A 13370-nucleotide genomic window follows, 5' to 3' on the forward strand; every position below is an offset into this window, starting at 1 on the left:
ATGTTACTTGCACCGTGCAAGTTGCACGTAACAATCTCATCAAAAAAAATTCATGTGATTTATATAATGCTAGATCTGCCAAACATTTTTGTAGTTGACGACCTAATTATCACCAAACAAAACATGAACGAACCCACCCACAAGCAATGTGGGGTTCACAATTTCTCTTGAGAAATTTCCATCATAGGCAATACAAAGTTTCAAACAGTTATTTCAGAAGTAAACTAAAACAGGAATCATGAATAATGGTTCTCTTAACGAATAATAAATAAAAATTGTGATTGGTTTCAATCCCGAAATGAAGAATCATCATCTCCTCAATCTAAGACTTAACGTACGGAGTCGTTTTACAAATAGGACAAGAGTTCTTCCTCGCTAGCCATTGTTTCACACACTGGATATGGAACCTATGCCCACATCCCAACTTCCCTACCTCGTCCTTTGCCTCGTACTCTTCCTGTCAAACAAACAAACAAACAAACGAACACAAACATTAATTAATGCTTGAGAAACAACTCTGTTTTATCACCAATCTTAACACAAGTTTCTTCTACAAAGAACTGATTTGGACTAGAGCAATGAAACCAAATCTGGACTTACTTGACAGATGATGCACTTTCGATCTTCAAATGGTGTATCAAAACGGAATGGTTTAACTTTCCGGAGACAGCTTTTGATCTGTTTTTCATTAAGTCCAGTGTTCACATGCCCAATTCTATCACCAAGCTCCAAAAGTTGCTGTTTTTTTTAAACCATAAAACATACACATCACTTCAGAACCTAGAGACATCATCAGCTTATTCTACTTGTACTTTGTGAAGAAGACAACACCTTACCTCGTAGGTCATGTTATCGACATTGAGCCTCAAATCGCGGAAGTGGTCGTTTGAGCTCACTACCCCTCCCATTACAACACCATTCTGCATCATCATCATCTGCAATCAAATGAAACGGACAGATGAATAAACAAACGTTGCACAATCTCAGTGAAACTTAGTCAATAAAACACACTTACCTCAGCGAGTCCATCAGGGTAAGGTTGTAGTAGATGACGATGATATCTTTCACTCCGTTCAGCCCGGGATGTCAAAAAGGTCGAATGAGAATCAAAGTAAGGATTGGATTCTTGATTGAGAGATCGTCTAGGAAGAAGAGAAGAACCCTGCATTGTAACAGTAAATTTTTTAAAAAAAAGACTTAGGAACACAAAATAATCCAAACCTGACTGATATGATCACTTTAACTACTATAACACTCCACCCAAAATCAAGAGTTATATGTATTATGGCTTCTATTAAAGTTGATCAGTTCAATCAAAAGAGTCTGAAGTTAAATTATAAACAAGAACAGTGTAAACAATCTTACTTTTACTTCACAGAAGCTTGTAACAAAATTGTCGACTGAATAATAAAAGAAAAAACGAGGGAATGAGGGCGCAAAGCCTACTCTTACTCTACTTCGGAATAGACGATTAACATAAATCAAAACGATACAAACCCTAATGCTAAAGTTTGCTAACTAATAGATAAACGCAAATCATTCCCCCTCAAAAAAAAAAAATCAGATAAACGCAAATCATATATTCTAAGATATTCCCTATAAACTAAATTTTATAATCAAAAATCAAAAATCAAATTTAAACATAGGCAAAAAAAAAAACGAATAATAAAAAATGGAAACTTTAACATAAGCACAAAGAAATAGAAAATGTAAATGTACCTCTCTTTGGTTATTATAGCTACTATTGGTTTTATCTCCATCGATTTTGCGTCTCACCGGAATATTCCTTCTGGGAGGATCTGACTCGACAGTGTCAATGGAGCCGCCAACGACAGCATCCGTGGAAAACCCAACTCCAGGTCCGCACCAAACATCAGGAATCGCCGAGCAGCCAATGTTACTACTACTACTAGTTTCGGTCAAGATCCTAACCGAACCGGCATTGTATCTACCAGCTTTGTTCTTCTTGTCCTTCTTGGTCTTCTTGGTTTTGTAATCACTCGCATCCCAATCTGCGGAAGAGCGAATCACAGCGGGGACAGAGACTTGTTGAGAGGCGGAGGTTGTGCAGCCCAGCCCGCGGAACGACGCCGTTTGGGTGGGTTTCCTTGTGGTGGTGTCGTTGGAAGAAGCTGGTGGTAAGAGGAAGAAGGAAGACATGGCGGATTTAGAGACGCGGCTAGGTTTGGGGAGAAGAGGTTCGTCGGCGGTGGAAATGGGATGGGGATTTCGAGGATTCCTAGGTCGTTGGAGTCTGATGTGTTGACCTATTGTCGTCGAAGAAGACGAATAAGGCTCTGCAGAAACTGGCATTGTCTTCTTCTTTTTCTCCTCTCTGGAGAGAGAGAGAGAGATAATGGAGAGAACGGAACGGAGGGGAAAGTTAAAAAGACAGTCACAGCGCGCGGGGAAGAAGTTGGATTAGTGAAAACTAATTGAAAAGTAATTAGTACGTTAGCTAATCAAAAACCCCACTTTTCATTTATTCTAGTTTGTGTTTGACGTCTAATCATAATAATAAGTCACCGAATTAGATATTTTTTCATTTCACATGTCTTTGTCTACTCGTGACCCGTGAGTTGCGTATATGTGTGGTTTATACTTTAACTTCAGAGTTTTTAGGACTGTTGGCTGTTGCTATGTTTGAAATTATGAGGCAAGTGAGAGGGTAGATTAGGTATTCAGCTATCCGCTCAGTTTTAGATTCTCATTTCTCACTACTCAACAGCCTTTTTTAGAGTTGGACCCCCCCCCCCCTCTGTTTTTTTCTTAACTTGATATCAAAGTCTTGACTTTGATTTGAATAACTTCTTTTTTCTTTTGGTTTTGGTTTTGGTTTTGGGTTCACTTTTGTTCAGAAACGAAGATAGATAGATTGAGGAAATTTTATTGTCTTTTGCTTGCATAAATAGAAAAAAAAAAGGTCTCATATGATAACTTTTACTTTTTTTCTTTGTCAGAGGTATTTTATTCGAGGCATGAAAGACAAGAAAACATTAGAGAGGCTCACACAAGAAGGCCACAACTCACAAGTTAATATATTTTTGAGATATCTTTTTTGTTTTGTTTCTTTATACAGCCATAATTTATAAAATAATGTTACTCTGTATAATCTGCCACTTAAAAACACATGAATCGAGAGAACATTGGGTCCGGATTTGTTGGAAAATATTACTAGTTGTTAATAAGCAATAACCAATTACTGTCATTGATATATATATTCGCTCCATGAAAAAAAATATTCATAATTTTCATGTAAAAATTTTCAAACAAATTATTATTATTTTTTTTTGTCGACAGCAAATTATTTTTTAAAATCGGACCCCTCAGATGAAAATTCCCCTGATAGACTGGTAGCAGATTAATTACCTTTGAGAAAAAAAGAAAAAAAAAAAAGAGTGAAGTTTGAGCTGGACCTTAGTGGGCTTTGTTCAATATGCTAATCAACGACAATAAAAAATAGATTGGTCAACAGTTACTCGGCCCAATTCTGTCAAATCCAGTTATGATAACCGGGAAGGGAACGAAGAAAAGAGCGGTTAAAAAAAAACTAATTTACAGTACTTGTTGATTCAAAACCCCTAATTTTATGATCCTCTGACAAAGTCAAAACCCTACTAGTCTCTCTGGAGACGAATCCCATGAGACGCTTTCTACAGAGATGTCCCAGTTTATTGGCTCGAAGTTTCCTTCACTCACCCGTGAATTTGAACACCAATGCTCGTCTTGCTGTTGTTCCTCTCTTCGACCGAGCTGTTTCCGGGTCCGTCTTCTTCTCTTCCGAGTCCGACTCGGACTCGGCGCGTGGTGTGAACAGCGACGAGGTTGTTTCTAAAGAAGGTAACATTTCGTCAATTCAACTTTCCTTTTCGTTTGGTTCCCATGAAATTTTGAAACTTTGAGGAAATGGGTTAAGATTTGTGAACCGAAATAAAGTATTTTGCAATGATAAGTTCCACGGAGTTTGCTGATACTTGAACTAATTATGATGTGTAATGTTACCAGCGCTTCAATTTTTCATGTAAAGATTTACAATTTGCGTATACTATATTAATATGGTGTCTTTCTTTTTATCCATTTGGTTTGTTACAGAGCTGAAAACGAGAATTCGAAGGTTTTTGGATGATGGAGATGAGGATACGATTCCTGAATTATTTGAGTTAATGATGATTAGGAAGTTATCAGGGGAGCACGACGATAGTGACGATGAGGTCATGGAGGAGGTGCGTAAGTATCCAGTTAACTATGCCGATGACACTCACTCTGAATCTGATACTGAGAGTGATGCCTCTGGTGATTCCGATTTCGAAATTGATGGCCCGAGAGATGGTGATTCCTCTGATTCCGACATAGAGTTTGATGGTCTGAAAGACATTGGCTTGTCTGATGTCAATATCAAGATTGATGGCCTGAAAGACATTGGCTTGTCTGATGTCGATATCAAGATTGATGGCCTGAAAGCTAATCCCTCGTCTTATTCCGACACTTCTGAAAGTGATTAACATGGTAAGTTTTCTATTCTGCGCCTTATGATACTCGCAAAGATAACATTTTCCTTCTGCAATTTACAGTCTCCTTTTTGGTCACTTTTTGCATTTTCTACTTGTATAACTTGAGTAAAGGGATATACATTTCATTTAGTACATGAGAGATTTTCTAACATGAGAGAAGTTGTTAGAGACTGTTTAATCTTTGAGCATGTGATTTCTTGCTTAATCATGTGTCTCGGACTTTGTTTATTCTATCTATCATGTGCAAAGTATGAAAACCTTGATGGCTAAAATGTTGTGTTAGTAAACTTATTATCTATCTGTTTGCAGCATATCTTCTTATCTTTCATGGCCTGCTATATGTTTAAACATTGAGATCGAAGTATTCTAATTGGTGCCCTTCTTGGTTTACAGACTTCGCTCTACTTCGAAGATTTTGAAAGAAGCAACTACATAGTGAATGGAAACAGTACAACTTTTGGTGCAAGTTGGCTGTAAGTTCTGACTTTTGAATATAACTAGAAATTAGAGTTGTTGTAGTACATACATTATATTATACCATGGTAATGAATTAAAATATAACTATGAAGGTGTTTTAAGTGTTAACAAATTCATATACCTTCACGGGGGTTAGCCGAAAGCTGACATCTATGTTGGATGCACGTGGTTTCTTAACTTCTCCCAAATGGTGTTTAGGCTTTTATGCTTTGTCCGAGCATGTTAAAGAGAAACTATAATTCCTTTTAGAAATATCGAGATCTCCTGCAACCACAAACTCTCATTTGAGTAACGTGACTTACTGCAAAGCCATCTGCTTCTATAAATAGAACGAGTGAAACTCACTCCAACTCACTCCAAACCAAATATCTCCTTCTTCCTCTTTCTTCTTTCTCTAAAAACTCTTAACATAGAGAGACAATGAAGGGTTCTTGCCCGAAACAAGTGGTATTCACTTGTGCAATCCTTCTCATTTTCATTGTTGCTCAAGAAAACAGAGTCGCTGCAGAAGAGCCATGTGATCCTATGCAGCTGAGCCCATGCTTGGACACCATACAGAAAGGTTCTTATCCATCGAATCTGTGCTGCAAGAAGGTGAGAGAGCAAAAGCACTGTGTTTGCCAGTACTTGAGGAACCCTAACTTCAAATCTTTCCTTAACTCACCAAATGCCAAAAAGATCGCCACTGAATGTGATTGTCCGTATCCCAAGTGCTAGTCTCAGTATATCGTTTTTCTCACTTTCAATGTTCTGTTTATTGCTTTGTTGGGTGTCTGGTGTCCCTTTGCTCATCCTTTTGGTTCTGTATTGATCAATAAGTTAAAAAGACATCATCATGGATGAGTTTTTTTCTCTACTTCCAAGTTTCTTACTTATGAGTTTGGACTTTTACATTACTGATGTATGAGTTTTGCTTCTTCTATATGACATGAAAACTCGTCACTTTGATAACCTGAAGAAATCTCGAATGATAAATATTAGAACCGGCGGATTTTATGTTAACCGGCCGATTTTGTATTGAACCAGTTACGTTAATTTTTTCCGAACCGGTCAAAAGGTTTAATTTTTCTTTGGTAAATAAAATCCCTAGCATTCCTGAAAGTGTTGTTCCGTTATCGTGTAGTCGTCTTCGATCACAAGACTGAAAAATCTCAAGCTCTGATAGAGATCTAAGTCGCACTCCTTGTCCCTCAGACTCGACACCGTCCGTTGTCTTATGCCCATCGCTTAATTGGTTCGTTTTGTTTCCTCAACCTTCTTCTTAGGATCTAAATGGAGATCTGTACAAGATAATAATATTGAACCTGTCTCCGAAAGTCAAAATTGAATTCGTGTATTAATCTGGATGATGTTTGGAACAGAGAATGAATGAGGAAGCAGCAGAAACAGCGAGAGAGTCGTTGGAGCTAGTGTTTCGGATGTCCAACATACTGGAGACGGGTCTGGATCGACATACTTTGTCAGTTCTCATTGCTCTTTGCGATATTGGCCTTAACCCTGAGGCTCTCGCTACTCTCGTCAAGGAGCTTCGTAGGGATTCTCATTCTCCTACTTCTACGCTAGATTAACAAGATAAGATCATTCAAATTGTCATATTTTAGAGTCTTCTACTTTTCCAACTTTTAAGCTTCGATTTCAATTTCGCCAATGCGTTGTTGTGTAAATGAGGATTGGTAAGGTAAATGTTCTTTTGGGGTTTAATAGAGCAATAGCATATACAGTGGCATACTAATTCTCTATTTGTTACTCTTCAAAAAGTTATGGATATGCTTAAATGTTATGATGTATATCCAAATAACGATTAAGTGGAAACATCTAGAGCGGAACAGATTTGTGTTGGACAATCACGAAACGTTATACATTGCTAAAAAGTAAAAATTTGTTAAAATTGTGAATGGTAAAAAACAACGTTTTCATATTTAGATGAAAACGTGAACAAGTGGTATACCATTCAACGAAAAAAAGATGACTCTAGATTTCACACTTTTATGTACACTGATGGGATCTGCAGATATAGATTACATGTTTTACCATGTAGTAGATTAGAAAAACCCTCATTTAGAGAGAGTCCAATTCGCTGTCAACGCTGCACCATTGGGTGTGTCTGTCTTCCAATACTGACGGTAGATAGATGATCATTTAGAAGGGGTTTATATGGTTTTGGGACGAAGATCCGATGAAACATATGTCGTATTCCGCTGGAGTCGATAGATACCCTTCGTTTACTATCTCTGAGTTGTTCGTAACACTCTCGTGAACATATCCGTTTTGTTGATATGATCTATTGATTTCGATGTTGTGGTAGTGGCCCTCAGCATATTGTTGCTCCAACCCATCACCTACGCAATCCAAGTTATATTGTTGTTAATTTGAGTTTCAGTTGCTACTAATATAATCAACAATGTTGAGCCATTATAGAAAGAAAAACAAAACATAAGTGGTGTTTACATCGACTTTAATTTAAAGTACCTTGTGTCGAAAGAGCAGTCTCGTTCCTTGTTCTTTCGCTCACTTCTAACAAGGTCCACTTTAAGTAAGCTTCTCGAACTAAGTCCTTAACGTAGTGCTGCAACCAAATATTACCCATCCACGACATGTAAAAACGGGTTTCTAACCAATAAATAATTCAATGAACAACCACTGAGCTATTGTAAATATATACCTGATTCAGGGCTTCTTGGCTAGAGAAATCATGACCATCGATCCTTGCTTTCATAACTTCGCATATCGGATTCAGAATCATGAAATAATTCGGTCCTTTGGAGATGTATAACTTATTTCCCAAAACACACTCTCTAGCATGTTTTAATGTTACTTCCCACATTTTATCAGACATTCCAGGGCCCAAAATCTGTACATAACAACAAATATATATATATAATTACCGCTATTAGTTCTAATGATTATTAAACTTTGTTTGGGGGTCAAACAATATACCAAATTAATTAGATAATAGAATTTAAACCTGACGAAGTTGTTCGGGGTTAACGACTGATAACTTCAAAAAGTCTTGGACGGTGTTGATGTTCATGGAGGAGAGCTTCTTGTGAAAGGCCCCATCTTTGCCTATCTTCTCTAGCCGCCACACTTCGTCTTCTAACATTGGTGGGTAATGTTTCTTGTACACTTCACCAACCCCAAGTTGTACAAAAACAAAGCTATTTAGAATTTGTATTTAATTTCTACTATGCATCTTACTTTATATATATCATCAGCTTTATATGCATGTTTTTTGTTGAACCCATCAAATTAGGATTTGCGTCTTATATTGTTCCAAATATATATATATATATATATATATATATATATATATATAAAGCTTTATTTTCAAAAAAGATTAATAAGATATAAGCATTGACCAAAGACTTTAGGGCCATTTCTATAAAGTGGACAGTCGTTTGCATATATGGTCCAAATCGAAAACACTCAAGTAATTTGTTGTGTTCCAAGGAGAAAAGAAAAAAACGAAGAAGAAAAAATGTGTGTATGTAAAGACAAAGGAACCAGAATTAACATTAGTAGACAAAACATATCACTACAAACTTTCAACAGTTTTGATCTAATAAATTCTTTATACTTTTAATTAAAACCAAGATTGTCTTAAAACAGATAAAACCAAAATCCTTTATATATATATGATGGTGCATAGGTTCATTTGTTATATATGTTCACTAATTATTTCTAGCTAAGGTAAAATAATAACTACAGTAGTCAGTAGTAAATTAATGAAGAAAAAAGGAACTTACATTCTCCACGATGATCTCTAACAACAATCGCTTCAGTCATGGCTTCACAAATCGCGACACCTTGGTCGCTACTACCTTTGGCAACTTTCGCACCGATTCTAAACTTGCGGCTACGAATCCAACTCGAGTTATCTGTGAACACGATTTCTCCGATCGTCGCAACGCCGTTTCTCACCGTCAATGATACGTCTCCGGCAAGTAATGGACGTTTCCCGTCCCTTTCTTTGACGATGTTGCTCTCAAACTCATCACTACTCCATTTCTCACCCGAAGGAAAATCTCCGTGAAGAGGAACTATGTCTAGTTTGATCGGACGGTCGAGGTTCACCTGATTGTTTGAACCGTCGACGAGGATGATCTCAAGTTGATTGTTGTCCACGTCACTGATTTTGCTTCCGGTGAATATTGGTGTCATTAAGCACTTACGGAACATTAGCTTTAACGTCGGAGTAGTATTCTCCGGAGCTTCCACCCGGAACGACGACGACCGAGAAAATCGGAATCTTTTACTTATTCCGTATTCCACTTCTTGTCTTACCTGTTTTGTTCATGCATCACCAATTAAATTGAGGGTTAATAAAACTTTTATTTCCCGTTTGATATTTTATTATACAAATTGAACAATGTAATGTAATATGCATATTTTAGTTCAGTATTTTTCGTGTAATTACAGTATACTCATGTGCATCCCATCAATTAACCTCTCTTATTATATTCGATCAATATAATGTGTGAATGAATGAATACATGAAAAACTAAAAGGTAACTCGATCAGATTTAATTTTAATATTAAGAATCTAAAAAACAACTATATCCACCAAACAAAATCATAATGTTAAAAACACTTTTTTTTTGTAAAATAAATAGGTCGGCCTATGTAGATTTTGTCAATGGTATATGTTTACATATAAACAATATGTGATCTCTGTGGACCATTCTTTTGTTTTAATTTTAATTTTTTAGATATTTAGGTTAGAGAGGTCTTGTTATCAAAACTAAAAAGATTTATATAACTATGTAAATATTTTAGTGTTATCTTAATGAATCATGACGTTGTGATATATTTGATGGATGTATGTGCTATATACATGTGTGATATATGTATGCAAGTATATATACATATATGTTGTACATAAAATGTATAAACAATAGTATACTAGCAACACGATCGAATCTTTCTTATTTTATCATTTATCAAATTACAACTCTCACATTAAGACGTCGTCAATGCTAGACTGACTCGTATAATTGTATGCAACACTTGTTACTTAACTATATGCATATGATTAACATGTAAATATGTATCTTTGATACTCAGTTATTTTTGTTAAATTGACAATATTCCAAGTCCTATATATCCGTGATGAGTTGTCAGTTTTAAAGTAAAGATACCCATATGATGAACCTAGTGATAGTTAAAATACAGTATTGGCATATGTATATGTCAGTGTAAACATAGAACAAGAATTTAAAAGTAACAAACAAACTAAAGGTGGAAATTACAGTGTACTTACAACTTTTCGAAGAACGGGCTCTAGGGCTGAAGAGAAGCTCTTCATGGTGGTCTCCGTGATCAATGCTCCAAGCACACTGGAAATTCCCGAGTAAAAGAAGTAATAAGAAACAAAACTTTATGCGAAAAATATAAAGTCAGAGAACAAAAATTCAAGAGTATATTAAGATTTAAATAAGTTATGATATATCTTTGTGGATAAGAGAGTAAGAGAGAGATAGGATAAAATACAAGCATGTGTGATTAAAAAAGATTGAAAGATGAAACAAACTCTAAACAAAGATAGAAGGTTGTAGAAATGATTCACCATAACCAAAATATATAAGAAGAAGAAAAAGAAAGAGAATCAAAATTGTATGAGAAAAGAAATTACGAGGAAAAGGATGGTAGAGATTTAATTCGTTTGTCTGAATTATTTTGATCTTGGTCGGAATCAAGATCTTGGAACAACCTCTTCCCTGCCATATTTGGAAGAAGAGGAAGAAAGAGAGCTTAGATCAAATCTAGGTTTTGTGATGTTTCTGTGATAGATAAGCTAAAATGGCAATGAAGAGGTGTATGTATATATATGGCTTAGTATATTAACACAAAAAGAGAGAAAATAAAAATGGAAATAATGAACGTTCCTAGAACGACAAAGGAAACAACCTGGCAACACACCAAATAAGTCCACGTCGATAATTTGTTTTATGGCGTCATAAATAGGGAGACTTTTGACGTCAACCCTTATAGAGAATGCTTCTTTAGTTTACAAGTGGACGGTTCCGATCTTCTCTTCCGTTTGGCTTTTAGATCTAATGGCTCACAAAAAAAAAGGATCGATCGATACGCTGCCACATGACCTTCTTGTGAACACCACTAGTACTACTAAAAAGGCTGATCCGGTCCGTTCTTCGATGAATTTTTGTTCTCTTTGCTTGTTTCTCTTCACAGAACTTTAACACTATTGTGAATGTTGTAAAAACAAAGAAAGTAGAACTGAATTCTACAAAACCATTCTGTTATACTAACAGACGTGCGTAACAAAGAAGAGGTGTAAGACGTACAGAGAACAAAAACTTTTACTAAATAATACTTTTCTCTTATTTCTCTGATTCTCTAGTTTACTCTTGTTTTTCTGGTTCACTTTTCTCAGAATGAGATTACATAACTTATATAGAAAACTAGAAATGTAACTTACTCCCATTACTCCATGGACTCATTATTGTCCTACATTAAACATAATTTGAAACCCCCAAATTAATACTAAAACCAAAACTGACAAATACTTAAACTCTCACATTTATTTCTTTGACCAAGCATTGAATCACATTTCAACACTCTCCCTTGATTCAAACTTGCATACTCCAAGCTTGCTCCTGAAGTACTCAAACTTGTTCTTTGACAACGCCTTTGTCAGAACATCTGCACTCTGCTCGTTTGTGCTACAATACTCCAAAGTAACTGAACCTTCACTGACCAAGTCTCTTATGAAGTGTACCTTGATAGATATATGCTTTGTTCTTCCATGATACGCCGGATTCTTGCTCATTGCTATGCTTGCCTTGTTGTCACAAAAAATTGTTGTAGGCTTCTTCTGCCCTTGCTTGACATCTTCAAGAATTCTTCTTAACCAAACAGCTTGACACGCTGCTGCTGTAGCTGCTGTATACTCTGCTTCTGACGACGACAAAGCTGTAACATGCTGCTTCTTAGAACTCCAACACACCGCTCCAGAACCCAGATTGAAAACATGACCTGACGTGCTTTTTCTGTCTTGCACACAGCCTGCCCAATCACTGTCTGTAAACCCAACCAACTCAAACTCTCCAACCCTGTTGTACCACAGACCATAGTCCGCTGTACCTGCAACATACCTCAACAACCTCTTCGCTGCTCCATAATGCTGCTTCGTTGGACTGTGCATATACCTTGAAATTGCACTCACAGCAAACGAAATAGCTGGTCTTGTATGAGTTAAATAGATAAAACCACCAACCAAACTTCTGAATCTTGTTGCATCCGCTTTTTCTGTTCCATCTTCCAACTGCAACTTCTCATTCACATTCATAAGAGTTTCCACCGGATTGCAATTCGTCATGTTGAACCTCTTCAACAAATCTTTTGCATACTTGTGCTGAGACACAAATATCCCATCTTCCACTTGCTTAATCTCTAACCCCAGAAAATAATGCAGCAAACCCAAGTCTGACATTTCAAACTTCTTCATCATACTCTCCTTGAAATCAGCAACAAGTGCAGCACTCGAACCCATGTAAATCATATCATCTACATATAAACACACAATAAGGATATCACCTTCACTTTTCTTCTTTATGTAGAGAGTGTGCTCACTTTTGCTCCTTTCAAACCCAGTTTCTGCAAAAAACGAATCAATCTTGTTGTACCAAGCTCTCGGAGCCTGCTTCAGCCCATACAATGCCTTGTGTAACTTGTACACGCACCCTTCTTGGCCTTCAACCACAAAACCTTCAGGCTGATCAACATAAACCTCTTCAAGTAGCTCACCATTTAAGAAAGCTGACTTAACATCAAACTGATACATTGGCCAATTCATACTTGCACCAAACTGAAGTAAAACTCTCACTGTATCAAACCTTGCAACAGGAGAAAATGTTTCTTCATAATCCACTCCGTACTCTTGTGCATAGCCTTTGACCACCAGTCTTGCTTTATACTTCTGAACACTACCATCAGCATGATACTTTGTTCGAAATACCCACTTCACACCAATTGCGTGTTTGCCTTCAGGAAGCTCAACTAACTCCCAAGTCTTACTTTTCTCTATGGACTCTATCTCTTCATCCATTGCTTTCTGCCACTCTGATTCCTCTACAGCCTCGTTGAACGATCCTGGCTCAGAAATGAACAACGCTTGCTGAACTTCATAAACCTCTCTCAGGGATCTAAATTTTCGAGTAGGACTTTCTTCTTCACTGCTTGTGTCACCGCTTCTGTTGTTGTGACCACTGCTATTAGGCGAATTAAGGACTGAATTTGCGGGTGTATGACCTTCAGAACCAACTGGACTCTGATTCTCTCCCTGCTCAACAGTACCGTGCTGTTCTACAGAGCTGTCTAGCTGAACTTCAACAAGCTCACCGTTATCACCCTCACACCAAC

At 36.8% G+C, this 13370-nt stretch overlaps 5 protein-coding genes across 6 annotated transcripts; 3 read left to right on the forward strand and 2 right to left on the reverse strand.

Moving 5' to 3' along the window:
* Nucleotides 1–120: 120 nt before the first annotated feature.
* On the reverse strand, nucleotides 121–2506 carry LOC17896229 (E3 ubiquitin-protein ligase rnf8-B). Its single transcript, XM_006300450.2, has 5 exons — nucleotides 1720–2506; nucleotides 1016–1162; nucleotides 837–935; nucleotides 601–738; nucleotides 121–457 (listed from the first exon to the last, which is right to left on the reverse strand). The coding sequence occupies exons 1-5, from the start codon at nucleotides 2311–2313 to the stop codon at nucleotides 323–325; spliced, it is 1113 nt and encodes a 370-aa protein (XP_006300512.1). The 5' UTR covers nucleotides 2314–2506; the 3' UTR covers nucleotides 121–322.
* Nucleotides 2507–3593: 1087 nt separating this feature from the next.
* Nucleotides 3594–5075, forward strand: LOC17895005. 2 transcript variants are annotated; one of them, XM_023788411.1, is made up of 4 exons: nucleotides 3594–3840; nucleotides 4093–4293; nucleotides 4330–4506; nucleotides 4905–5075. In XM_023788411.1, the coding sequence occupies exons 1-3, from the start codon at nucleotides 3642–3644 to the stop codon at nucleotides 4500–4502; spliced, it is 573 nt and encodes a 190-aa protein (XP_023644179.1). In that variant the 5' UTR covers nucleotides 3594–3641; the 3' UTR covers nucleotides 4503–4506; nucleotides 4905–5075. The 2 variants fall into 2 exon arrangements, with proteins under 2 accessions (XP_023644179.1, XP_006302836.1); XM_006302774.2 differs by having other exon boundaries at nucleotides 4093–4506.
* Nucleotides 5076–5356: 281 nt separating this feature from the next.
* Nucleotides 5357–5939, forward strand: LOC17896438 (non-specific lipid-transfer protein 2). Its single transcript, XM_006300993.2, has one exon. It carries the CDS (start codon nucleotides 5409–5411, stop codon nucleotides 5703–5705), a length of 297 nt encoding a protein of 98 aa, XP_006301055.1. The 5' UTR covers nucleotides 5357–5408; the 3' UTR covers nucleotides 5706–5939.
* A 185-nt stretch (nucleotides 5940–6124) lies between these two features.
* On the forward strand, nucleotides 6125–6689 carry LOC17894033 (mitotic-spindle organizing protein 1A). Its single transcript, XM_006300831.2, has 2 exons — nucleotides 6125–6222; nucleotides 6350–6689. The coding sequence occupies exon 2, from the start codon at nucleotides 6353–6355 to the stop codon at nucleotides 6554–6556; it is 204 nt and encodes a 67-aa protein (XP_006300893.1). The 5' UTR covers nucleotides 6125–6222; nucleotides 6350–6352; the 3' UTR covers nucleotides 6557–6689.
* A 66-nt stretch (nucleotides 6690–6755) lies between these two features.
* On the reverse strand, nucleotides 6756–10753 carry LOC17894098 (protein SAR DEFICIENT 1). The gene is made up of 7 exons (XM_006302189.2): nucleotides 10621–10753; nucleotides 10249–10324; nucleotides 8735–9272; nucleotides 7954–8114; nucleotides 7651–7839; nucleotides 7458–7554; nucleotides 6756–7327 (listed from the first exon to the last, which is right to left on the reverse strand). Exons 1-7 carry the CDS (start codon nucleotides 10710–10712, stop codon nucleotides 7128–7130), a joined length of 1353 nt encoding a protein of 450 aa, XP_006302251.1. The 5' UTR covers nucleotides 10713–10753; the 3' UTR covers nucleotides 6756–7127.
* Between the last annotated feature and the right edge of the window lie 2617 nt (nucleotides 10754–13370).

This window comes from Capsella rubella, unplaced genomic scaffold, assembly GCF_000375325.1.
Source record: "Capsella rubella cultivar Monte Gargano unplaced genomic scaffold, Caprub1_0 scaffold_2, whole genome shotgun sequence".
NCBI classification, from domain to species: Eukaryota; Viridiplantae; Streptophyta; class Magnoliopsida; order Brassicales; family Brassicaceae; genus Capsella; species Capsella rubella.

What these genes read in the sequence shown, in the direction of transcription:
- LOC17895005 (XM_006302774.2), top strand. Translation starts at nt 3,642, where the DNA reads ATGAGACGCTTTCTACAGAGATGTCCCAGTTTATTGGCTCGAAGTTTC. An exon ending in CGAGGTTGTTTCTAAAGAAG is followed by an intron (nt 3,841 to 4,092) that starts GTAACATTTCGT and finishes GGTTTGTTACAG; the next exon opens with AGCTGAAAACGAGAATTCGA.
- LOC17896438 (XM_006300993.2), top strand. Translation starts at nt 5,409, where the DNA reads ATGAAGGGTTCTTGCCCGAAACAAGTGGTATTCACTTGTGCAATCCTT.
- LOC17896229 (XM_006300450.2), bottom strand. Translation starts at nt 2,313, where the DNA reads ATGCCAGTTTCTGCAGAGCCTTATTCGTCTTCTTCGACGACAATAGGT. An exon ending in GCTATAATAACCAAAGAGAG is followed by an intron (nt 1,163 to 1,719) that starts GTACATTTACAT and finishes GTTACAATGCAG; the next exon opens with GGTTCTTCTCTTCTTCCTAG. An exon ending in ACCCTGATGGACTCGCTGAG is followed by an intron (nt 936 to 1,015) that starts GTAAGTGTGTTT and finishes ATTTGATTGCAG; the next exon opens with ATGATGATGATGCAGAATGG.
- LOC17894098 (XM_006302189.2), bottom strand. Translation starts at nt 10,712, where the DNA reads ATGGCAGGGAAGAGGTTGTTCCAAGATCTTGATTCCGACCAAGATCAA. An exon ending in TCTCTACCATCCTTTTCCTC is followed by an intron (nt 10,325 to 10,620) that starts GTAATTTCTTTT and finishes GGGAATTTCCAG; the next exon opens with TGTGCTTGGAGCATTGATCA. An exon ending in GACTGCTCTTTCGACACAAG is followed by an intron (nt 7,328 to 7,457) that starts GTACTTTAAATT and finishes TGGATTGCGTAG; the next exon opens with GTGATGGGTTGGAGCAACAA.
- LOC17894033 (XM_006300831.2), top strand. Translation starts at nt 6,353, where the DNA reads ATGAATGAGGAAGCAGCAGAAACAGCGAGAGAGTCGTTGGAGCTAGTG.